Below are 26,979 nucleotides of genomic sequence, written 5' to 3'. Positions count from 1 at the left end.
GCTTTCTCCACTTGGCAAATCCTACATTTCATTTTGCCAAGGCAGAAGCAGCCCCAAAGCAACATTATACCAAGAAATCCTGGCTCCAATTCCCAAACTCTCTTTCCCCCCAGCCCTAGACACCTCCGTCCTCTAACTCTCCCCTGGCAGCCAGGATTTGTGCGTGGCGGCCCCTGCCCTGGGATGAAGCCAGCAGGTGCCCCAGGTGAGCGTCCAAGGCCAAACCCTCTCTCTGCTGGGGTTTGCTGCCTTAGAGAGGGACGGTGTCCAGGCACCTGGACCTGAGTTCTTCGCTCCCGTCAGTCACAAGCGGTCTTTACGTGTTATCAGAAAATAAGAACAAGTACGTTCCATTAAGGAATAAACGTTTCCAGGGCAAGGGGGCGGGTAATTCCCAAAGAGCCTCTCGTCCCGGACGCCTCGGGACCGGGGGAGTGTTCCTCGGCGGTCTCCGGGGAAAGCCGAGTTAGTACAAGCCAGGCTGCAAAGTACAGCTCCCCGGCGCTCGCGGGGCCCTCGGGGGCGACGCTGGGTGGGTGGGTGGGCCTCCCGGGGCGGGCCGGCTCCCACCTCCCTCCGCCCCGCAGAACTACTTTTTCGCTCCCCCAAACGAGACTCCGGCGGAGGCGTCCGCGCGGCCGTGGCGCGCGGGGAGGCGCGGGGGCGACGACGCGGCCGGGCGGCGAGGGCGGCGAGGGCGGCGGGGCGGCCCCGCGCGCCGCGGAGGGATCCCGGGTGAGGCGGCTTCCCGAAGTCGGAGGGGAGGAGGCCAAAAAAAGTCGGCGGGGGAGGGGAAGAGCGCGCTCGCGCTGGACGCGGCCGGGGCCGGGAAGACAGAACCGGAACCGGAACCCGTGCGCGCGCCTGCGGTCGTCGCGCGTCCCCCGCCGCCGGCGGTCTCCTCCGCCCGCCGCGCGCGCTCCCGCGAGGGCCCCAGGACCCGGCGAGCCGGCCGCCGCGCTCCGAGTGGTCGCCGCCGCCGCGCTGCCGCCGCCGCCGCCGCCGCCGCCGCCGCCGCCGCCGCCGGCCTCCGGGGCCGGTGTTTCGAGGCCGGGCCGGACGGGAACCTCCCGCCCCTCGCGGGAACGGCCGCCTACCGGCGCGTCGGGGAGGAGCCGCCGCCGCCGCCCGTGCGGACTGCGGAAGAGTCCGGGCCTCGCAGGGATGGGGAGCAACCCGCGGCACTGAGAGACCAGGTTCCTGTCACCTCTGGCTGCGGGACCTCCTCCCCCGGCGCCCGCGGTCGTCCCAGCGCCCGGAGCCTGGTGGGGGCGGCGAGGAAGACGAGGGGGGTCCCCCGGCCCGGGGACATGGAGCCGCGCGAGCCTGGCGCGGGACGGCCCGAGACGCGGCCGAGGCTGCGGCCACGAGCGCCCGGCAGCCCCAGATAGAGCGCGGAGAGCTGAGCGCCCGGCCCCGCGGCGGCGGGGACTCGCAGGCCCCCGACTCTCCGGAGGAGGAGCCGACACCCGGCCCCGCGCTGATCCCGCCCCAGCCCCGGAGGGATTCCCGGGCCCCTTCCCCTACGGCTCGCCGACTTCCCTCCGTGACGAAGTTTTCTCCTGGTGCCTTCCCGAGGATTGAGCTCTAGCTCTCGAACTCGCCTTCTGGCGGACTTGCTCGGTTTGTTTTGGGAGATAACCTGTTTTGCTCCGACCTACATCCCCTTTCCTTGACCCTTCCAGTCGGATGTTCTAGATGACTGAGTGGAGTTTTGAGTTGGACGTTTGTGTCCCTTACGGAGTCGGGCCTGATCCCAGAGCACTGGGGGTGGGGTGGAGGTGTTACTGTAAAATGCAAGTTGGATAAAAGGAGGACCTCTCGCCAAGGGCCCCAATGAGTGGCACACAGTCTACTATCACCGACAGGTTGGTATGAAGCTCCCTTTGCGCTTAGCTTCCCCGGATTCGGCCTGACCTAGCAGAGAGTCAGTGATTGCCGATTGCCTTTGACCAGTGAAGTTGACAGGCATAGGAGAGAGGGTTGTTCAGGAGCTCTGCAATTAGACTGGGGTTGCTGCCAAGTTACCCAGTTGATTGAATTTGGAAATGTAGCTTTTTTTCCGGAGAGAAACTTTTCTCCAGATTCTCGGCGAAGGGGTAGGTAAAGCCATGATTGTGGTTTTTCGGTTTGTAGCGTGCATTGGGATTCTGTACTTATCTTGGAACCAGAGGAAGGTCATTTTGGGTGAAGGTCAGTGCCCGAAGTCGGCTGGGGTATTGGTGCATCATTGGTTTTCCTCCTGCCCTGTAGTTCTCTAGACACTGTTAGATTTTAGGAATTGCTGTTTGTGAACTTCATTCTGAGACTTACTGCATGATGATTTTTGAACTTGGTCTTCTTTGAATATTGAGCTGCGTAGTGTTTATGATCTAATAATTTTCCAGAATGTTGAAATTACTAGTAAATCACAGGCTCTTGCTGGAGCTAAAAAGGGGGGAGGGAAAGTCATGGGGCTTGATTTTAATTGCTGCATTTTTAGTATTTCATCTTCCAGAAGCATTTGCATTTAAGGGATACAAACCCTAAGCGAATTAGGTAGTACAAGCATGGCAGGTGGATTCGTTGAGTTCTGTGAGTGAGTCCTTTCTACTACTTATCTATGTTGCCTGGTGGTTGGTGAATTGAGCTAGACTATGTGGTTTAAATGGAGCTTCTTTACTCTTAAGGGTTATTCTTTGGAATATTAGGTTAAACAGTAAATTCCTTTACTGTATTTTATTTCTCAATTTCATTATGACATTGTATGCTGGTTCCAAATTTCAGTCAACCTTTTTTTTTTCAGGTCAGTATTCAAACCATTACATCATTTAAAAAAAAAAAAAAGGATCAAATAACTGAATTAGGGGGCCAAAGAAAGCACTTTGATGAAAAGCGCAACAATAGTGCTTCTGCAGAAAATAGTTGAATTTCCTAATAGGAGAGTTTCACCCAATCGTCAGACTCATTTGTTGATTTTAAAAAGGCCAAATTCCATTATCGTACCATAACAGCTACTCCAGAAACAGAACTTCCTCTTCCTGTTGATGCTTTCCAGTGTCACGTGAATGTGCACCTAAAAGATTCCATTAAATATTTAAACTATATTCTTTGTTTGTGTATTTTTTTTTTAAATGCAGTTTAGTTTTCAACTTTTCAGACTGTACCCGTAACAACGAGTAGCAACAATGCTTATCCCAATTTCTTCGGGTCATCCCCATTCCTGTTCCTTTTAGGGTGTTTTGCTACTGAGAAATCACTGTAATGGGTTTGTGGGTAATTGTTTTTATTTTCCTGGTTCATTCAATTCTGGCCCTCTGTGTTGAGCCTTTAGACAAGAAGTCTTATTAGGAACTAATGTAGTGTAAGTAGTTTTTATTGTCATACTAGGGGTGGTTAATTTTGTAGAAATAGAACCTAGGGTCACCCGCTCATTTCACATGAAAATCACCTGATAGCACCCACATAATAACCTTCTTCCTCTCTGCTTCTCAGAGATTTTCTTGCCTTTTTTTATTATCTTGGAAATAAAATCTCAGGATTTGGGGTTTTTTGATAAGTTAGATGGGGGATAAATAACACAGGAAACATGCAGTCAATGAATGTTCTTTGCCAGGCCCTGTGCTAGGCACAAAGGATTAAAAGACGGGTATTCTAAGTATAAGATGAATCTGCAAATTGGTTTGGGTATTAATATCCTTGAATTAGTTCAGGTGCTGGCTGATTTCACATACTTTTTTAAATGGGGAAGAAAAAACTTTAAAAGCCGCTTAATTTAATATGCATTGCAGAGACAGTATGGATACCTGTATCTTAGGAATTTGTACTAGTTTTTGTTTTTTTTTTAAACAAGATTATTCTTGGGTGACTGTTACATTTTCTTTAAACACATCTTACTCTGTAAATATCAAGCATTCATTTGCTCACTGGGAGAGTAGTTGTCCCTGATTTGAATATATGTTGGGGTGAAATCTGGAAGTGCTGGTTTATTTTTTTTCCAGGGTACCTTAACAAAGTTATGAGTATAGAGTAGTTCTTAGCTTCTTCTCAGCTCTATCTACCTCATTCTCTTTTCTCTCTAATTCCAGTGTCCTCTAGATATATTTTGCTGATTCTAGAGCTATTGGCAAATTAACAGTGCCAGTAAAGCTTTTTAAAGATCCTTTCAAGTTTGAAGTACTGTATGTGGTATGGCTTTGTTTTGTAGAGTGTGCAGACCCACCAGGCCAGCTGTGTGAGTTAGAGTTCTTTCATTGTGGTGCTTCTGACTACAGAGTCTGTCTGTCCTCATTTGAAATCAGACTAGCTGGTTTTGGGCGTTGTTCTGTTTTGCAGTTTGCGGCAGGCGACACATGGCTGAACAAGATAAGAAGGGTTTTATTCTTGTGTTAGGGACGTGCTGGGGCTGGGATGGAATTCAGCTATGTTTAGGCTCTGATTGGTCACTGTGGATACTCAGAACTCTGTTATATCCTGTTATTATTTTACAGTTAAATTAACACATTCATTTACTCCCTTCTCTTCCTCTTCATCTTCTACTCTCCAGATCCCTTACCCCCTTCCCCCTTTTTAAAAGGTGTATTCATCAATTTAAAATCCAAACTATGTTCATGGTAGCGACTGTTTTTATGTAGTGTGTCTGAATAGTGGTTTTTTTTTTTAATCTAAGCAGCTTATGAATACCATCTAGTGTCTTGCTTTGTAACTTCCGTGAGACGTATAGTTTTCCACTTCTAGAATCAGCACTTGTAAAGTGGTGGAAATATCTGATTGCTGTTCTTCAGTTTGCATCGATTGCTTTATTCAGTCCTGAAATACATCCTAATTGTTTGCAGTTCTCTTAGACACCTATCTTCTGTCCCTGAAAGTTTAGGGGTCTTATGGCACTTGGAATTTCTTCGGAGAGATAGGGGAGAACGCCCTCTCAGTGGATTCACTAAATGATTTCAGGCTAGATTCTAGAACAGTGAATTTTCAGGGACGATACAGGTGGGGTTTTGTTGTAAGGGTCTTACTTGAAATAAATGGATCTTTGTTTGGTCTAGGACTTACCTAGGAACTAGTGTAGTTAGTTTTGATTGATAAACAAAGGTTTTTGATTTATTGGCATTTTCTTAGTACCAAGTTCAGGTGTAAAGTTGTTTAACTTAAGCAAACTTCTGGTGAGTGTGTAAACCTGTGACTTTATATGCATATACGCAGTAATTGACATTTTCATCCAGGTTACTTTTTCTGCCATCATATAATGCTGTTGATTAAAAAACAAAACAAAACGACTCCTGTATGTGTACCATTTTCAAGGTTGCCTGAGTCGTCTGCAAGCTTAAATTATGTGTACCATTTACTTGTAAAGTCAGTCATTTGATAAATACAAAATTGAGATTAGGGACTAGGATCACAGTGCTAGCTTTACATTCAGTTTAATGTTCTTCCAGTGCCGTATAAAATTCTGGTTCATACGGACATGCAGTAGTACAGTCCCTTGTACACTTTTACAGGAGTCAGCATGTACAGGACCAAGTAAACTTTTAAAAGAAGTGCAGAGCTGTAGTCTTCCTGCTGAGTGGCACATTTATAAGATGTTCATATTTATTTGGTGAGGTGACAAGAGAATCTGTCTGAATCACTATAAAAATACGGTAATCTGGAAATGCTTAACGCATTGGTGGTTTATCGTTAAAATGTAATAAATGACACCAAGGTAACGTACAGGATTTTTTAACTAAATTTGAATTTTCAGTTTAAAAAGTGAAATTTGAGACACACTTTGATGAAATCCATACAGGGTGGATTTTACATATTTTTCTGTGGAGCATTATGATTCCAGAGAAAACAGTCAGAAAATCTTTGAGTGAGCGTATGTGGTGAACCTCTTCTGAAAGCCATCTAGAAATGGGTATGAATTGCCTACGGAACTGATACGGGTCGAAGAAAGCAGGATATTTTAATGGTTTTCCGGAGGTCATTGGAGAGACTCTTACGTTATGGTTGTCTGACAAAATTATTAGAAATGTTTCTTATCATATAATTTGCTTATCTCCTAGAAATTGACCACGTCACATTTCCAGGAACAGGGAGCTGGAGCATAACTTCTTTTAGTCTCCTTTGTTAAAACTTGATGATGTTTTAAAGTTGAAAACATTCTCTTTTCCCTTTTAATAATTTAAGAGTCCTCAAAATAGTGGCATTTGAACTGAAATTTTAAAATGAGCAAAATTATAAATATTTTGTTTCTTTTTGAGTAAAATACTCTCCTGTATGTAACGATATCTTATTGCAGTGTAATTCTTTAACATTTATAATGTTTTGACTCCCAGTACGGCAGATCATCATTTACATTTAGGCAACTCATAGAGTTTAAGTCAAGATTATAAAACTGGAAAGGAGAGACCCATGATTTTAACCTAGATTTTCTGATTCTCAAGTCCCCCCCCTTTTACTTTAAATTATTGTCTTTGTATGTGCATTATGTTTTTCTGTCCTACTTTCCTTTAGTAATTTTCCGATCTGGCCAAGTTAGTGTTGGCTTTTTCTCTTATAAGATGTTTTCTAATTATCTATTCTAGAGGATCAAGCTCTGGTCACTTCCTCACGAGACTGAACAACAATCTGATTGATCTAGTAGTCAGGAAGTTTTTCCTGATCTTTAGCTCAAACTTTTAATTTGTCCTGTTACTTGTATATACTTGCTGTAGCAGGCTAAATAATGCTGTCATCCCATTTTGTGTTTATACAACTCTAAATGGTTCAGTTAACCAGCACCCTTTCCCTACCCCCACCCTTATTCTTTGCTTAGCCAAGTTGTATGTTCTATTGATTTGTCTAAAAATCAACCTGTCCCTCTTAATGTCTTATTAGCTTTTCCCCAATTGCTCTCCTAGTGCAAAATGATTTTTTTCCTCAGATGTGCTCCTAGGACAAAATGTCTGTATTTTATCTTTACCCATATTCTAGAGCAGCAAGTTCCAACTTCAGTTTAATGTAATCAGGGGGCTTTAGTTTTCTCTAGGCATGGCCCAAGATTAGCGCTGAAGAGATTCTGAAGTTCATTTTAATTCACTTTTAAGTTAGATAGTTTTTAGAATGGATATGGGAGATGTCATGATCAAATAAAACAATAAATTTATACAAACAGCATAATTACTAAATCAACTAAGCAATTACTCATGTTATAAAAGGCTTCTTTACAAAGCGATTCTTTTAAATATGAGTGCCCCTAATGTAAGAAGTGTTATCAATTATGTGACAGATGGGTAGCAAACAAAAATAATAAGCATTAGGAGCCACCCTTGGTTGAAAATCAATCAGAAGTGAAGATAAAACATCTCTGAACTTATAAGTAAATGAAGAGATGTGATTGTAGCTCTGAAGTATCTGTTGGAATGTGGTGAGATACATCTGGAAGTTGTTATTTTTTTTTTTATTTTTATTTTTTTGCAGAGGTTTTTCAGTCTCACCTTAAATTGTATGTCACTTTTCCCATTTTTTTGTTCATTGAGTTTTGCCTTATTTTTTGTTTTTCCCCCACATATGAGTGAAAAGGACTTCATCTGCAATACTTAGCATTATTTTTCCCGTGAAATACAGTATGGTTAAAATTGAAATAACATTTTACTTTTTTGCCACTGTATTTATACGAACTACTACTAATGATAAGAGGCCATAAAAGAAGGAAAAAGTGCATATTTAAATTATAAAGTACAATAAGATTATAGAGCTCTTGAATATTTTATTGATAGATCTTTTTCATTGATAGTAACTTAGTTTAAAGTCTTTGTTCTTTTGTATTTTGCTAGCAGTTTTGTTTCCTCAAACTTTAGAATTTTGGAAACATGCCCAAGTTAGGGCATTTTAATTTTTCAACTTAGAATATGTGGAATGCCAAGATAGCCATATATGAAGGATTTTGTGAGGCAGCTTCTAACTCCAAGAGAACCCTATGAAGCTAGTGCCTTAGAATAATTTTTAGCTTTTTGATTCTATGGAGGTAACACATGATGGTCTGAAGGTCAGAGGCTTTACCTAAATTGCATAAGCGTACGTTTGTTGACTTTCAGTAAAAGAAGAAATACACTAAGTTTGCCTTATTGAATCAGCATGCACCAATGCAGCTGACAGTTTAGATTCATACCAAAACAGGATCTTTTACTAATTCAAATGCTGAATTCTGGTTTTTGAGATCATAGTCACATGATAGGCCTGGGTTTCTTCCCAGTGTTGAAAGACAAGCAAATCTAATGGCCAATGAAAAATTAGATTTCCTGTCTTGGGACTATGAGTAACAATTCACGAAGAAATTCACAAAGAAATGTAAGAAAACCTGGTTTAGTTAATGCTTACAATTAATTAGCCACTTGCTATACTGCTTTTTCTTTAATGTTATAAAACCTATTCTAGTCATTTAAAGATATTGCTCTGAGACTACAGTTTTGGTCAAGTATTTCATTTAAATGTTCATTTTAGGTTCACACCCTCAAGAAATCAAAGAGGATTTTATAGGTCATCTTTGGATTCAGAAAATGTAGATTTTATATATATTGTTGAAAAACTGGTGATTTCATCAGCATCTGAAGAAGTTATATGTGAAATTGATCATGTAATGCAGAAGTTGGCTATATCTTGTCTAGAAGAATAACAAGTCCAAAATACAGATCATTCCCAACTAGCAATGGTTTGACTTTAAGATAATGCAGAGGAGATATGCATTCATTAGAAACTGTACTTTGGATTTTGAATTTTGATATTTTTCTGGGCTAGTGGCATGCAGTACAGTACTCTCTCTTGACGCTGGTTAGTGGCAGCAGGCCTGTTGCCCTCAGCCATATGATCATGAGGGTGAACAACCAATATACTTAAAATCATTCTGTACGCATATAATCGTTCTATTTTTTACTTTCAGTACAGTATTCAATAAATTACATGAGCTATTCAACACTTTGTTATGAAATAGGTTTTGTGTTAGATGATTTTGCCCAACCGTAGGCTAAGGTAAGCGTTCTGAGCACGTCTCAGGCTAGGATAAGCTATGATGTTCAGTAGGTTAGGTGTACTAAATGCACTAAATTCAACTTACGATATTTTCACCTTACAGTGGGTTTATTGGGACATAACTCTATCATAAGTCGAGGATGATGTCCATACTTAAGTACATATAGCAAATCTCTTGAAGGGGCTTAGACATACCCTTCCGTAGATTTTAGATGGGTTATCTGCCTGTGTTCCAGACACAAGGTGGTATGATGTGGTTTGAGGGCACTCTGTGGTTTAACTCAGAGGAAGTGGTTCTTGCGGGTGAAGGTCTGATCTTTTCAGAGATTGTTGGTGGCACATGCAACGTCAGCTTATTTCCTGTTTTATTGGCTGTTTGGGTAAGACCTTCTCAGAGCAAGTACTGCTGAAGGGGTATTTAAATATTTTGTAGTGGCAGGATAGATGGTTATAATGTTGTATAATATCTACCTCTCAGGTGATATGAGGGTTAAATTAATGTTTGTGAAGTGCTTTGAGATCCTAAGATGAATAGTGCAGACATGTCCCTAATCATGTTTGCAAGTTATTGCTATGTTCAGATATTGCTCAAATTTAAGGAAAAACATGTTCATGCAGTAAAGCGTTGCTGTGTGGAACTTGACTTTTGTAACCATTCAAGTGTTGTTTAATCACTGTAAGAGTCATGGTTAGGATTTTTTCCTTTTTTTTTTTTTCCTTCTAACTCTATAATTTCACCCTACATGGGTTAACTTAATGGAGTAGATATCTTGTCTATAGTACTGGTTAAAGCTTTTTTACAAAACTTAATGGTTCGAGCATGCTTCCTCACTAGTTTAACTGGCATACTAAAATAATAGAATTTAGAGAATTTCCTTTGAGATCCGTGGTTGACCCACCCATGTACAAAACCCTTTGTTGGCTTTGCTGGAACCTTAAGATGAACAAACTGATCAAATTGCAAATGTCATAGTTCTGATTTTTTTTTTTTTTTTTTTGCCTTTGCATGTAGCCTTTGCCACTTAAAAAAATTAACAATGAATATTTTCGGGGAAGAGGCTTTCTTTAAAGCTACATTGTCAACTAAGTTTTGAGTTCCTCAAGGGTAGGAAGATAGTTCTTACTCATTTTTAAGTAATTGTTATTTGCTTTATTGTATTTTTGTTCCTTTTTTAATATTAAAAAGCATAATGAAGATAAAATAGCCCAAACTATTCAAGTACTCAGACAATGTTGTTCAGGTTAAAAAAAAAATACACAAGAAAATTCAAATGATATATAATGGTAATAATAAAGTCTCCCTCTGATCTTACCTCTATCCCCATACACCTACCACTTCTCATACTCTCCTCAGAAGTAACCATAGGTAGGTTTTTTTGGTCTATCTTCCAAAACATCCTTACAAATATAGCAGCCTATTATTTTTATATTCTTTGTATCTACCCCATAGTAGGTATATCTATCAGTTTCTGCGAGGTTGTGCTACCATAACAACAGCTTCAAATTTCAGTGGCTTACAACACTGGTTTATTTCTTGCTTACATTACACCTTGTCAGCTGTGGATTGGCTGCAGCATTTTTGGAACCCTGGCTGAACGAGCAGCCCCTGTCTGCGTATGTCATTTGCATGGCAGAGGGAAAGAGCAGGAAAACTGATGCAAACATGTAGGGTCTCTTAAAGCTTCCCCTCAGTCATGGTGTACCTAAATCATTCACATATCTTTGGCCAAAGCAAGTCATATGGTCAAGCTCATTGTCAGTGTGCCAGGGATGAATGCTCCTCCCACAGGTGGCATTGCAAGTCACATAATAATGGGTAAGGGTGTATAATCCTCTTAAGGAAGGGAAGGGGAGAGTAAAAAGTTAGGAACAATAACATAGTCTATCACAGGAAGTGCTCAATAAATGCTTGTTAGATGGGTTGTTTTGAATCTGTGTAAGTTTTTTTTTTTTATTCTTATGTTAATCCCCATACATTACATCATTAGTTTTAGGTGAAGTGTTCCATGATTCATTGTTTGTGCATAACACCCAGTGCTCCATGCAGAATGTGCCCTCCTCAATACCCACCACCAGGCTAACCCATCCTCCCACCCCCCTCCCCTCTAGAACCCTCAGTTTGTTTTTCAGAGTCCATCGTCTCTCATGGTTCGTCTACCCTTCCGATTTCCCCCGCTTCATTCTTCCCCTCCCGCTACCTTCTTCTTCTTTTTTTTTTTTCTTAACATATGTTGCATTATTTGTTTCAGAGGTACAGATCTGAGATTCAACAGTCTTGCACAATTCACAGCGCTTACCAGAGCACATACCCTCCCCAGTGTCTATCACCCAGTCACCCCATCCCTCCCACCCCACCCTCCACTCCAGCAACCCTCAGTTTGTTTCCTGCAATTAAGAATTCCTCATATCAGTGAGATCATATGATACATGTCTTTCTCTGTTTGACTTATTTCGCTCAACATAATACCCTCCAGTTCCATCCACGTCGTTGCAAATGGCAAGATCTCATTCCTTTTGATGGCTGCATAATATTCCATTGTATATATATATACCACATCTTCTTTATCCATTCATCTGTCGATGGAAGACATCCAGATGACTAACACACACATGAAAAATGCTTAACATCACTCATCAGGGAAATACAAATCAAAACTACAATGATATCACCTCACACCTGTCAGAATGGCTAAAATTAACAACACAGGAGACAACAGGTATTGGTGAGGATGCGGAGAAAGGGGAACCCTCCTACACTGTTGGTGGGAATGCAAGCTGGTGCAGCCACTCTGGAAAACTGTATGGAGGTTCCTCAAAAAGTAAGTTTTTTTTTTTTTAATGGGCTATTTCAAACATACACAGAAGTACAGAGAATAGTATGAAGAACCTCCGTGTTCCCATCATTAGCTTCAATAATTATCAATGTACAGACAGTCTTGGTTCATCTGTTTCCTTGCCCTGCTTCTCCATCAGATTATTTTGAAGCAGTTTCCAGAGATTTCAACTATAAATATTTCACTAAGTATCTCTGAAAAAGTCCGAAAGTGTGACTTCCTTTAGTAAATTCTTACTGTCTAATAGTTTGAGGTAATGGTACTAGGGACTGACAAGGTGTCAAGTAGGAGAGGATGTTCATGGAGTGCATCTGGAATTTGACAGCCAGAAACCTGTTTTGATTTCATTTTGAATATTTCTGGAGGAGGTTTACAGCAGAATGTCATGTTTTTCCCAGCACCTCCTTTTCTCCGTGTGTGTGTGTGTGTGTGTGTGTGTGTGTGTGTCTGTGTGTCTGTGTGTAAGAAGCAGGTAATTAACCCCTGGAAAAAATAACATTGCAACAGATTTGATTTGCAAGAGGTTTCATTTCTCACTGAGCCTCTGTTGGAATGATGCCAACTGAAAGGAACCACAGCCCTTAATGGCTCTAAGTCTTCTGGGAGTTCCCAGTCAGTGATGTTATTTACTCTGAAGGAGGAACATCAGAACCATTTATAAAAATCTTATATTCACCTATCCTGTTTGCTGTGCAGAGAAAGGCTCTATCAGTCTTTAAGGAGATCCCTAAGATGATCTAAAAGTAAGGAAGAGAGTCTAACTTTAATTTAGAAATAATTGACACTTGCTTAGGTTAGTTGTCTGAGGGACTTAAAGCCTCCATTTTGACTCAAGACTACAGATGTTATTAGCATGCAGGATAATACAGTAAGTTTCATTTCTTCATTATGCATCTAGAATCATCAGCTTCACAGGAAATTCTTTGGGGGAAAGGGTGTTATGTAATCAACAGTGGGAAGCAAATTAAACAGATAGAATCCCTTCTTCGGTTTGTAGATTGGCAGGTGACAGTGAGGTGATCAAAGATTTATACAAACTAGTGAATAAATTATTATATATAACATGATGAAAGTAGTTTATTTTAGTATAGTACTACTAGCTAATTTTGCTTTCTTGATGGGCTTCTTTTGCTGTGCTTAGAGACACTTAGGTTAAAATGGTCTTTCTAGGTATCCAAATGGTTTGTTTTCTTTAATTAAGTTATATTGTTAGTCTCATTTCAGGATCTGCGTAGTAACTGCAGTAGAAAATGCTTGGCTTGTAAAATCATTGGCTTGTAAATACAACTTTTATTTAAATTTGAGTTTTTCTTGGCATTGAACTGATTTCTGGCTTTGGTTGCTTGGGACAATATAGTCTATTTAAAATGTAAATAGTTTTTTCCCATGGAGAATAACTCTTGGACTTGGCCATTGTTCATGTTATTTTTCTGTTGTATCAAAATAGAAAAACATTCATTTTCAGAGATAATAATTTGTCGGTACCTTTGTCAGAATAATATATTTGTACTTCAGTTGCGTTTGTTAGTTGCACAATTTGGGGAAAGGTTTGTGGTTTCCAGTTACTGTATTTACCCAGAAGCTCTACAAGATGAGAATTCTTGAGACAGCATTTAAAAGTAAGTTGGGTGTGTTGCCTGGATGTGACTAGTAAAAAAAGAGAAGCTTCTCCCATGCAATTATTGCTTAATTGGATACAAGGTACAATTCTGTTTCCAAAAATAGGAATTAAGTAGAATATTATATGGATAAACATTAGCAATTATATTAATTTTGACTCCACTGGCAGAATTCTTTTTGAGACTATCTTTGTCAGAAATTAAAAGTAGCTGTTAAAGGAAAAGATATTTCAGCTCTTAATTTTATGTGTGTATATATATTTTTATATAATATATACATGTATATATATTTACTTTTGTAAAAGAGAGCAATAGAAGAGAACTGATTGAAGATGATGTAGAAAAAAGAGCTTCCTGGGCTTAGTGTGTCTGAACAGCAGTTTAGTTTCCTCATCTGTAAAAATGAGGGTAACAATACTTAATTTTCAGAGCTGTTGGGAAGGTTAAGTGAGAATGTGTTTAAGTACCTACTGTTTAAATCTCTGAAGTTGGTTTGGTTTTCCTAAAATTTGATCTGTGCATGTAAAATGATTTTGAATTCACATGTATTTGCTGTTGCTACTACTGTGACAGTGTTTTCTTCTTGCTGTGATAATATTCCCTATCCTTTATATTCCAGATTATAGGTTGTTTTTAGAATTAAGATACATTTGGAAGGGAGGAATAGACAAAAGAGAGAGTTATTTCAATTTAGACTGAAACAGTAACCCCTCTAGTTGCTAAATTGGTAAGACTTTTAGGCTTGGCAGTTGATGTTTAAATCTGCCTTTGATCACTCAGGATTTGTCCGGTTCTATCTTTACAACATTAGGTCATTTGTTTATTCATTTATTCAGTAAATAATGAATGCCTGCTCTGTATAGGTCATTGTGTTGGCAAAGTTACTTTGAGCTCTTGCTACCTGCAGATTTATATTTAACAATTAAGAAATTTACCTGTAAGAGTGATACTCATTGATTCATGCTAAAGATTAAGGTGAGAAGTCATGTGTATTTTGGGGAAATAGGGCTATGAAATTATCAATGATGAAATTTTTCTTGTTTTCCAAATTAAATTGTTGTGTCCCATGACATACTATCCTGTTATGTTTCCTTTTTATTTTTCAGTTTAATTTTATTTTGGTGAGTTACCTAAAGTGAAAAGGGCAGTGTTTTAAGTTGAAATTTAAGAAGCTTTAGATGTTCGTTGCTTTTGAATAGAAGAAATCACATTTCATTGATTAGTATTGCTTTAGTCACTATTTGAAAGAGAACTCTCTACTCATGAGCTACCTCTTTGAAGGTACTAACAACCTGTTAAGCCTATACTTTGTACATCCAGTGGTAAATATGTTGATTTGATCAGTCAAAGATTCTGGAAACTAAAATAGTTCATTTAGCAAGACAGTCTTAAATCCTGATTACTTGCTGCACTAGCGTTTTATACTTCAGAAAGGTGGAAAGATGACTGTGGGTGAAAAGGAACATTTTAAGGTAGAGGAAGTTTAGTCTCAAAGAAATTTGGGATGTGGGAAAGGGTTTTATATTTATTGAGTACATATTAAGTGCTAGGCACTGTCCCAGGAACTTTCTGTGCATTGTCATTTTTAATCTTTTAGCTGTTTAAGTTAAATATTGTCCCCAGGTTAAAACAGAGAAAAATGAGGCTTTAAGACATTCACTAATTTGTATAAGGTCGCATAGTTTCTAAGCAGAAGAGTTGGGATTATGATTCCAATGCTCATTTTCTTTTGGCCTTCTGGTCTCAGGCTTGCTTATACTGAGTAAGATTGGCTCATCTGGATCAGTCAGTTGATCTTTTGAATCAGTTGGATAAAGCCCAGAAAGTGGATTTTTGTCTTCAACACCACCATTAAGTGTTGTCTTACATTATAATTTCATAACTATATTTTATTCTTTCTATTTTTAACACCATTAAGTGTTGTTTTACATTATAATTTCATAACTATATTCTTTCTATTTTTAATCACCTATTTGCTTACTCTCATTTCCTCTAAAGAGGAAACATTGTGTTTTGGTTTCTTATTCATTGCTTTAAATATACACAAATGTGTAAACACTGGACTCTTTTGAAGCCTAATATACATTGCTTATAGATCATTTTCCATTATAACTATTCTAAAGTTCTTTTAAGAAGTAAATTTAAGGCCCATCTAGAACAACTTTTGTGAGTTTGTTTTGTTTTGTTTTGGAGGGTTTTTTGTATTGTAGGCACACAAAGCAGTAAGAAGAATTGTTATACTGAGTATCTAAGAGGAAGAAAAGGCAGCAAATGAATGATTTTAATGCTAGGTGATCAGGCCTTTGTGAAGTATAAGTGATTTAAGCAAATCGGGTTTAAGTTAAGTGGCAGTGGAGATAATACTTTTCTTTTTAAGGATTTCTTGTTGTAGTAATGATCTTCCCTTTATATTTTACCATTCAGTTTATATTTTCTACCACTTAAAGAAATATGTAAATATCCCTTTTATTCTAAAGCTCTAGATTTATCTTCTGAACCATAAAATAGTTACTTTTTCTTCATTTTTTCTTTGTAAATGACTTTTTTGTTGTTACTGAAATTCTATGGCATGAATCATTTTAGTTCAGCCACTTTTTATGCCGTAACATTGGAAGGAAAATTTGCTTAAGAGATATTTAGGTGTGTTTTCTAACCTAATCCTTTTTAAGTATAAATTGTATTATTATTATTATTATTATTATTTTTTTTTTTTGCATTTTCTTAGTAACATCAGAGAATCTAGAACAGAGGTAGGCAGATAGTTGATTTAAAAAAGAAGCCTACAAACTAAATCTTTTATTGAATAAGTACTGCTTCTAGGTAGAGAAAGAGTAGGAAATTACAATTTGAGAATTTTATTACTAGGTTTAAAACCCACAGAGAGGATGCATGCAAAAAAGCAATGCCCTTTGAAGCATTCTTATGGATGTGGAGACTTTTCTAGCCCTTAGGGACATCTACAGACATCCGCTATGCTCAGTTCTGGGAAGCTGCTTTTTCCCATGCTTGCAGCCTCCCTGTGGGGTAAAGGTCTGTTAATTTTGCATAAATATTTACCATATCTCATTTTAGCTAGCATTGCTTCCTCACACTGTTAGCAATAAGGAAACCTTTGCTTATCCAGCTTGAAAAGTTTACTGTTCACGATATGACTAGTCTAGAGTATGTTCTGTTATGTTCTGAGGGTTGCTGAAGTTAAAAAATCAGATTGGAAAAAATAACAAGGAGGTAAACAACCAATTCATAGTCTATACATAATCTGGTTATTGTAGAAATATTTGCCCACCCTTATTTTTTGTATTTAAAAATGAGAAGGTTATTATCACACAGCAGTGTGATTCACTTCAGTCTTGTCACATCTAACAAGTCAAATTATGGTCGCTTTCATATACGTATTTGTATGATGCTAGTAGTAGTTGACATTTGCATTTACTATACTTTTACAACTATTTCTTCACTTAGTAACAATAGCAAATAGTTTCTGTTTATCAAGCATCATTCTAAATGCTTTATAGGCATTATATTTAATACATATAATAACATCCCAAGGCAGATATCATTCCCATTTTACAGATGAGGAAAAACTTAGATTCAGAGACATTCATTGACTACTAGTCCAGTATTTCCCAGCTAGTACATTTTTGGAGCGAGGTTTCTAATCCAGGTCTTTTGACTCTTGGTTCATTGTATTTGCTACTGCACATAATTTTGGGTACCCATCATTTTCATAAAGTTAGAATCCAAACACAAATAGAAAGTATAAAATTCAAGTATAAGAAGTTTCAGTCAAAGAAGATTATTTAGTTTCTTTTCATAGAATTTACAGCGGCAATTTCTAAATTGTGATCCAGAGAACATCAGGACACTTTAATAGAAATACAGTTTTTTATTTTGCCAAATTACCTTATGATCCCTACATTGTCTCAGGCACTCAAGGCAAAAGGTAGAATGTAAAATGGAATCAGTGTGTCATCCCCAAACTTTTATTTTATTATTTTAAAAAGGTCCAATCTGTTTTATTAGTCAAAAGCGGTCCAGTATTTGCAATTTCATATGATTTATCCTGGGAGCTTTATCAATATGAATACATCTTAGATCTTGTCATTGCTTGGAAGGATTCTACTTTCAAATTTTTGTGTTTTTCTGTCTCTTACCTTCTCTTTTTTCTCCCTCATGCCCTTTTGGATGTACCCTTTTTTCCTTCATTGTCATCACCAGGCTTCTCATCTCTCCTATCTGATGCCATCTAGAACCTCTGCTCTTCCTCAACCTTTTATTAATTTCTAGTTGAGTCCTTTTGCCATGCCCTGTACTTTTCTGACCACATAGTATACACCCAATAGACTTCCTGGATTACCTCTCATTTTTCTTTAGAGTGGCATAGCAAAAGTTATTTCAAAGATGATACTTTCTATTTTGACGTTTCTCACTCTTTCTTTACCTACCTAGGAGGTAGTAACCCAACCATTAATCTCTCCATCCAAAATGTATTTATTGAGTAAAAGTTATATAATAGGTACTGTAATATTTTATGCATATTATTTTATTTAATTTTCATAATGACTCTGTGAAGTAATGGGTTTTGTTACAAAATGTCCAATTGACGGGAAGAAACAAAAGCTCAGAAAGTTTAAGTGGCATGCCTAGTGAGTTGTAAAACTGAGATTTTAGTCTGAATTTGTCTATCTTTGCAACCTTTATTCTTGAATACTATGCTATACTACCAGATATAGTCAGCATTGAATCAGGTAGTTTCTGCATTTTAGGATTTCTAGTCTAATGGAGACAGACATGTAGGCAACTAAGTGCACAAGGTATAGTGGGGACTCGAGAAGAATCAATACTTTCTGGATAAATCAGAAATAGCTTCATAGGGGAGGTGAATACTTCCTTTGAATCTTGAAACAAGGGGTGTGGTTACCAGACAGGTGAGGGATAGAAGACCATTTCAGGTAGAAGAAGTAGCAATGTGAACAAAGGCGCAGAGGTGAAATAGCTCATGTTTTCTAGGAATGCATGTAGGTGATTAGAGCAGGGAGGTTAATGATGGGCACAGCAGTTGGTAAAGTTGCAGCGATAGGCACCAGATTATTTTTATGTTCTGAGGAGGTTGGGTTTTATCCTCTGGATTGTGGGAAGCCACTGAAGACCTTTTATCAGATGGGAAATAAGATCAGTGTTATATCATGAGAATGATCATTTGGGTAGCAGTGTGAAGAATGGGTTAGTCTCGAGAAGCAGTTTTAGGGGCAGACAGACCACCGGGGAGACATTTTTCAATAATCCAGATGAAAAAAATGAAGTCCTAAACTGAAATTGTGACAATATCCAGAAAAGCGAAGAGACAAATAGAGCTATTAAGAAGATGTTAATACCAGTAGTATGAAAAGGGAAGATGGTGAAGTGAAAATGAGGACCTTTCTGGCTTGGGTGTGGGTGTTGGTACCACTTGCCAAGATGGGGAATATAAAAGGGAGGAGGCACAGTTTTGTTTTGTTATTTTTGTTTGGTTGGTTGGTTAGATGAATATTGAGAGGAGAACAGATGTAGTAAGGGGCAGATTTTGTTTAACGTACTGTACTAGTTGTCTGTTGCTGCACATAGTAACATACTATAGTAGTTTGTTGCTGCATATAGGTTATCACAAATCAATAAATACCCTTGCACTATCCAACATGGTAGCCATTTAAAGACACATGTAGCCATTTAAATTAGTTGAAATTAGGTAAAATTGCAAATGTAATTCTTCAGTCACACTAACCACGTTTGAGTGTTCAGTAGCCACATGTAGTCAGTGGCTACTGTGTTGGACATTAGACATAGAACATTTTGATCAGGGGCCTTGGGTAGCTCAGTCGGTTAAGCCTCCAGCTCTTGGTTTCCACTGAGGTCATTGATCTCAGGGTTGTGAGATTACGCCCTGCGTCCGGCTCCACGCTCAGCACAGGGTCTGCCTGTCCCTCTCCCTCTGCTCTTACCCCCTCTCGCTCTTTCTCTCAAATAAATAAAATCTTTTTTAAAAAAGGAACATTTTAATCATTGTGAAAAGCTCTGTTGGACACCGCTGCTAAACATTTATTATCTCCTACAGTTTGCTATGATCAAATCTGGGAGCAACTTAGCTGGGTGGTTCTGCTTCAAGGTCTCTAATGAGCTTGTAGTCAAGACATCTGCTACTGAAACAAAGGCTTGAATGGAGCTGGTGGATCCACTTCCAAGGGGACTCACTCACATGCTGGGCAGGTGAGTGCTGGTTGTTGGTAGGAGCCCTCAGTTCCTCATCAGGTGGACCTTTCCGTAAGGATGTTTGAGGCAGCTGGCTTTACCCAGAGCAGATGATCTTAGAGAGCAAGGTGGAAGCCATAATAACCTTTACGGGCAGACCTTAGTCAGAGGTCACACTGTCATTTTTGTACTAGTCTGTTGGTAACACAGATCCTTTCTATTCAGTGTGGGGAAGGACCTATTCAGAGCATGAATTCCAGGAGGCAAGATTCATTGGGGAATATTTTAGAGGCTGCCCACCACAGGTACTTACGGAATATCCAGGTGTAAATGGCTAATCAATGACGTATGTGTCATCTATATAGAAGTGAGGGCTTGGCTACTGCTATTGTGTTTGTGATGCTAGTTGAAGTAATTTGAATAGGCGAGTTCAAAAGAATGAGATTACACGGGAAGGATGGCCAAAATAATATCTTGGGGGAGGAGAGAAGTGTTCTCAAAGGCTATTGAGAAATGGTTACAGAGAATCAAGGCAGTGATTACAGAGGAGTAGGAGTACCAGAGAGCACAGTATATACAAAGGAAACTTCAGAAATGGATGAAAGTTGAAAGTAAAATGTAATTAACATTGCTAAATGATACAAAGTAGTCAAGTAAAACATAGGAGAGTTATTCTTCCAAAAATTATGTATTGAATAACTATGCTAAGAACCAGAGAAAGATATGTAGCAAATAAGACAAAGTTTCTAATAACTTATAGAGGCATACCTCCTAGATATTGTGGGTTCAGTTCCAGATCACTGCAGTAAATTTAGTAATAAAGCAAGTCAAATGAATTTTTGGTTTTCCAGTGCATATAAAAGTTTTGTTTGCCTCATACTGTAATCGGTTAAGCATGCAGTTGAATTATGTCTAAAAAAAAAAGTACATACCTTAACTAAAAATACTTAGTACTAAAAAATGCTAGCCATCATCTGAGCTTTCAGCAAGCCCTAATCACTGATCGCAGATCACTATAACAAATACAATAATAACGAAAAAGTTTGAAATATTGTGAGAATTACCAAACTGTGACACAGAGACATGAAGTAAACAGATATTGTTGGGAAAATGTCACCAATAGGCTTGCTCAATGCAGGGTTACCACAAACCTTCAATTTGTGAAAAATGCAGTATATGCAAAGTGCTATAAAATGAGATATGACTGTAATACAGTCTGAGGAGATATGGTTAAGGGAAGTTTTCTTGGAGAAAGGTTAGATGTTTGTGAAGAACCTCTTTAAAAGGTAAGGATTTGAGTTAGATGTTTAAGTGTGTGTAGGTGGTGGTGGTGATATGGATAATAGAATGGACATTTTAGACAGAAAGTATGTTTTTACGTGTGGAATATTGCTAGAACATGAAATTTGTGATGAAGGAAAGTGGTGAGAAAAGACACTGGAAGGATAATTAGAGTGGTCTTGAATGCATGTTAAGGAACTTGCCTTTATCTTGTAATCTCTTTTTTTCTATACTTATATTATTTGGGTACTACCTTAATAACTTGCCATAGTCTTATAATCACTGAACTATCCGTTACTTATTTTTTAAAGATTATGTTTTATTTTGCTTATAATTTTAACTTGAGTTGTTGTAATGTTTCTTAACATTGCTTTTTAAATTGAAAATCCATTTCTAAAGGAAACTTTATTTCCTTATTATAAATAGAAAATCAGTATTTTTGCCACTTATAGAAGCAACAGTAGAAAATTATGCACTATTATTAAATTTTTAAAACTTAAAAATGAAATACATAATGCATCCTTTGGTTTACTGAAATGTCTGCCTGAAAATTAGTTCCTCAGTGAGAAAACTGGTTTTAGTCAGCAATGAAGGGATATTTGTTTGGACACTGCTTGGTGTGTAACTAAGATGAGACTTAAGATCATTAAGACAGATGCATTGTTAAAATTTTGATGTTAACAAATACCAAAATCTCAACTCTCAAAAGTATTTGTAGTTGGAAAGGTCAGAAGCTAGTTAATGGACAACTTTGATCAGCAGTTATATACTAATAAATATTAGGTCTTTTGTTCCAAGAAATCATCTAAAGGAATTTTTAGAATCTGTTCTTCTGAATGTGTCAAGTTATTTATTAGGTGATGTTCATGAAGTGGAAAAGGGGGTTCCTCAACTACTCTTTGCTGCCATCCAGTTTGGGAAAATTCTTGTGAAAAAAAATCTTTCAAGCATCTTTTATAACATTCAGGATATTTTCAGTAGTTTTTCAGAGGAGTCCTCAAGTAGTCCTTTCAAAGAAGAAAAAAAATCCAACTCACATATCTTGTGATTCTAGTTTTGCAGTTGTCTTGTTCACTTTGTTTTTTGTACACGGAATACTTAAATTTGTCAGGATAAATTTAAGTTCTTCACATGAGCAGATATATTTGTCAAGATGTGCTTATTTGCAAAGCTTGTCTCAGTCACGCATATGATCTCACAAATTGAAGATTTCTTCCAAAATATTTGAAATTCTTCCTGCATCTCAAATGGATGTGTGAAGACTTTTCCACTATTTCTGCCAGACTATACATAGTTCCAGTTTTGAAGTTAAGATAGGGAATGCTCTCATACGATTTTTTTTTTTTTTAAAGATTTTATTTATTTATTCATGAGAGACAGAGAGAGAGAGAGAGGCAGAGGGAGAAGCAGGCTCCCAAGGAGCAGGGAGCCCGATGCGGGACTCGATCCCAGGACCCTGAGATCATGACCTGAGCCGAAGGCAGACACTTAACCATCTGAGCCACCCAGGCGCCCTCCCATAAGATTTTTAATGAATGTTTTCGAGCTGTAATGCTGACAGAAAGCATGCAAATAACAGCGTTAGAGATGCTGCAAAAGTGCTCAGGAAGAGTATCATTCCTGATGTGAAGATACAGTTTTGGGAGTGTCTTAAGGTGGCCGGTTACAGTTAAGGAACTGTTGGAGGAAATGTGGTAAATATGGGTGATCATTTAGGAATTCATGAAGTCTTGTAACATCCAGGGTAGCTAAACATGATCAAGTCATGTGTGATCAATATATTTAGGAAGAAGAGAGGGGAGAAGCAATAGTTGAAATCTCTTGGGCAACCTCACTTTAATGGACTCACTCCATTTCCTCTGTAGAGCATGACTTTTACCTACAGTGGGTTAAATGCTTGTGTGCAGGAGGCCACTCCATGGTATGTCTGAATACCTTCTGCTTCCTTTTGAACTGCATAATCCCAACCTGTTGTACTTGTATTGGAATTTGATAGTTTAATTAAATATTATGAAAACGATGAAATATGAGCATAAAAAAGAAAGGCATTTCTGTGACAACTGAGTTGTGTGCCCCTTGGAAATGTGAGTAGAGACGTATCACTAAAGAAATTGCTGTCCTATTAGATGTGACTGAAAAACAGCTCTTAGCTATTTGGGAAAAGTAGAGTCTAGTGAGTATTTTTAGTTTCTTGCTCCACTGTAAGGAAACTGAAACAGGAAATAAATCATAGCTGAGGTATTTTAGTATAGTTTATACAAGAAAGATAATAGGGCACTCCAATCAGCACATCCTTATTTAAGGAAAAAGCCTTGATCCTACATTTAAAAATTGGTAAATAAATGTACACTTACGAATTTTAAATTGAAATGAAGCTTCAGGTATCTATGAGTGTTTATTTATTTACTTCTAACACTTCCTTACTTTAACTGCTCTTTTCCATTAAATGACCAATCACTAGTATCAGTGAATTGAATAGGACAGTTTTTACTCTATGGCCAAAGGCATGTCATGACTTCAGGAGATTTGAAGAGAGGGAAACATTGAAATGCTTTTCCAAGGCTGCTGTAATGACCAGGTAACAAGTGTGCTAATTGTTAGTGTTCCTACTTCCAAGAATGCTTTATTTGCATTTCACTTTTACTTTTTTAAAATTTAATAATGGTTTTTGTTTTTGTTTTTGTCCACTGTTGCCTTCCATTTGTGGCAAATAATATTGGCTTTTTATTTATAATAGTGAAATAAAGCTTCCTTCAGAAATGAAAGCAATAGTACTTAAAGGAAAACATTAAGTAACTGATAGTTCAGGGGTTATGTGACTGGCAGATTAGTAAGGTATTATTTAAGTGTGGGAAACAGTAGCCTATAGGTTAAAGGCAAGTTCCTTAATATGCATTTAAGACCACTTGTGATATGGCCTTTGTCTAACTTTTCCAGTGACATGTCTCACCTCTTTCAGTTATCTCAGAGATCATGTTGGTCAGCATAGGGACAGCCTCATGTCAAGGATTGAGCCCAGGGCGCCTGGGTGGCTCAGTTGGTTAAGCGACTGCCTTCGGCTCAGGTCATGATCCTGGAGTCCCGGGATCGAGTCCCACGTCAGGCTCCCTGTTCAGCGGGGAGTTTGCTTCTCCTCTCTGACCCTACTCCCTCTTGGGCTCTCTCTCTCCCTCTCTCTCTCTATCTCAAATAAATAAATAAAATCTTTAAAAAAAAAAAAAAAAGAATTGAGCCCAGACTGGATCCAGAAGGTAGTTAGTCTGGAGGGAATTTGATAGCTCTGAGGACAATGCTTTGGATGGAGAAATCATGGAACTAATTTTTCCAGCTTTACTGAGCTTGTCTGATTCACTTTTGTGTTCCATACCTAGAAGGCAGTAGGCAGTAAATATGTGAATAGATGAATGAATAAACAAGTAAACCCAAAGTAAGAGTTACAGCATTCTATAGCTTAAGGCTTTCTATAGCCTAAGGCGTATCTTGAGTACCAAGCAAAAAAATTTCAGAAGAATCTCTGAGGCCGTGCCTTGCTGTGTCAGGAACTTTATCTTTTTTCTTTCTTTCTTTTGTTATTATAATTTAAGCAAATATGTCATGCCAGGGAGGATTGTGGTAAAGCAGTGTTTTTTATACTCTGCAATTGAGCATATAAATTGGTTTTAAACTTTATACAAAATAATTTGACATTATAGCTCAAAAGCCTAAGAAATATTTAAACCTTTTGATCTAGTAATGCCAATTTTGGTATGTATCTCAAGACATAAAAGGAAGTAGAGCTTTAGTTGTGAATTTTTATGCAGAGATGTCAACCCCACCATTATTTGTAGTAGGGGCAAAGAGGAATCAATCTAAGTCTAGTGCTCTCAAGAGACAGACCTAGAAATCATAATGGCAAAGACTGTCAGGACACCAGGGTTACTGTATAACGTTTGACAGAATATTATAGATTCAAGAACTGAAGATATTTTCAAGTAAACTTTAATGGGAAGGTGTCCATGGCATGTGAAAAGTAGGAGATAAAACTTCAAATATCATGCCAATTATGTTTTAAAAACATATAGTGCTTAAAATTTAATATATAGACTTCTCGGTCATGTAGTAATTTTTAAAATGTTTCTGCGTTGTGAGATTATGGATGATTTTTGCTTTACTTTTTATATTTATCTGTATTTTCCAGGCTTTCAATGATGAATATATGTTGCTTTTGTAATTAGAAGTGTTTTGTTTTTAAGTGAAAACTCTGTCTAGTTTTTATTTATATATTTATTTATTTGATTTTTATTTTAATGAAAAACTAAGGTAGTATTCTGAAAGATGATTAGAGGGAAGTAATTCTTTGGCCCAACGTGGGGCTTGAACTCATGACCCCAAGATCAAGAATCATATGGTCTACCGACTGAGCCAGCCAGGCCCCTGAGAGGGAAGTAAAGAGACTAGGAATGCAGTTGGGAGGCTACTGTGGGAGGCAGAAGTTCCTACTGTGAGGCAGTGGTGATAGGGTTGCAGAGGACTGTAGTGACCAATAAGATAGAGGGATATAGGAAAATGAGGGCTGTAGGAAGCCCCTGCTCTGGATGTTTAATGCAAATGTAAAGAATTTGAGATGAAAGTTTGGCTCTTAAAAAATGTATTCTTCTTTTTTTTTTTTTTAAAGATTTTGTTTATTTATTTGGAAGAGAGTGAGTGAGAGAGCACAAGCGGGGGAAGGGTCAGAGGGAGAGGGAGAAACAGACTCCCCTGCTGAGCAGGGAGCCCAACGTGGGGCTCGATCCCAGGACCTCAGGATCATGACCTGAGCCGAAGGTAGCTGCCCAACCAACTGAGCCATCCAGGAGCCCCTAAAAAATGTTTTCTTATTTGTGGAACATATAAATTTCATGTGGTCATTAACAACTTCAGGTTCTGTTTCCTTTATACTTCTTTAAATCCTCTCTATTATTGAAGATCCTATTTCTAATTTGATAAGGTTAAGATCAGATATGTGATAGGACTATGAAGATATGTTTCTGACATCTGTCACCCTGTGGATTGCCAGTCAGTGGACCTGGTTGTCCTGATAGGTATTAGCTGACTCACTCGCCGATTTATATGCACCACTTTTGAAGCTATAATCTTAGTCAAGAAGGTTACCTCCCAAGTAAGGAAGGATAATTTTTAGGTCAAATTGGACAAATTACATCTACCCCTGGTAGCACTCCTAACAACAACAACAAAAGAGGCAGAAATAATATAACCTGCTAACTATCCCTCCACTGCAGGACTCTGGAAATTGAAAACAAAACAATATCTTTCTTGATGACTCCAAATTTAATTTAAATTTAATCTGGGGGCATCTGGGTGGCTTAGTCGGTTGGGTGTCTGACTCTTGGTTTTGGTTTGGGTCATAATCTCAGGGTCGTGGGATCGAGCCCCGTGTCGGACTCCACACTCAGCACCGAGTCTGCTTGAGATTTTCTCCTTCTCCCTCTGCCCCTCACCCTGCTTGTGCTCTCTCACTAGTGCTCTCTCTTTCTCTCTCTCAAATAAATAAAATCCTTATATTTAAATGTATCTGCTTTGGGAGAGTTACATTAGATTTCTTTTAAAAATCTTTTCATGATGCTGTGGGCAATAAAATAATACAGTGAATACTCTTCTGGTGTATCAAATATGAGGTTCCTTATTTTTCCACAAAAGTATGAGCTGATCTCTTCCCTTTTCTGACTGTGAGCAGCAGGTAAATTAATATGACCACTGTCTGACCCCCAAATCCTGACTCCAGTTACCTACTTCTAAACTTACCTGTCTTCCTTTCTTGGAGGTCACATGATAACGTATATTCCAAATAGGTGGATAGAAACAAATAGAAAAAAGATTTTATCTGGATACTACTACATTATGGCAAAGTAGAGTTTTAGGAAGCTTCATTGCTTCTTACTTGCAGTAGATGTACTGCATCTGATTCTTTTGGGGATTACACAAGTAGGAATCCCACAGCATGGGAAGGAAAGAGTATATGACTCATCTGTCATTCTGCTATGAACATCTCAGAACTGTTGTGATATGTGAATACT

At 38.5% G+C, this 26,979-nt stretch overlaps 1 protein-coding gene across 8 annotated transcripts in view; it reads left to right on the top strand.

Moving 5' to 3' along the window:
* The first annotated feature begins 1,734 nt into the window (after window positions 1-1,734).
* Window positions 1,735-26,979, top strand: part of ARHGEF12 (Rho guanine nucleotide exchange factor 12) — a 150,547-nt gene continuing 125,302 nt past the window's right edge. For 6 of the 8 annotated variants that reach the window (XM_064577330.1, XM_064577332.1, XM_045894828.3 and 3 more), the window contains exons 1-2: window positions 1,735-1,868; window positions 19,512-19,663. In XM_064577330.1, the coding sequence (XP_064433400.1) occupies window positions 19,614-19,663 (50 nt within the window). In that variant the 5' untranslated portion in view covers window positions 1,735-1,868; window positions 19,512-19,613. The remainder of the gene's footprint in view (window positions 1,869-19,511; window positions 19,664-26,979) is intronic. The other 2 variants (XM_045894829.3, XM_045894827.3) reach the window with 1 other exon arrangement.

The sequence above is a fragment of the Mirounga angustirostris genome, unplaced genomic scaffold (genome assembly GCF_029215605.1).
Source record: "Mirounga angustirostris isolate CCGP_5_RB_7025 unplaced genomic scaffold, mMirAng1.0.hap1 SCAF_13, whole genome shotgun sequence".
Classification (NCBI taxonomy): Eukaryota; Metazoa; Chordata; class Mammalia; order Carnivora; family Phocidae; genus Mirounga; species Mirounga angustirostris.
Note: the sequence above shows the minus strand (reverse complement) of the source record. Positions and strands in the feature narration are given on the sequence as shown.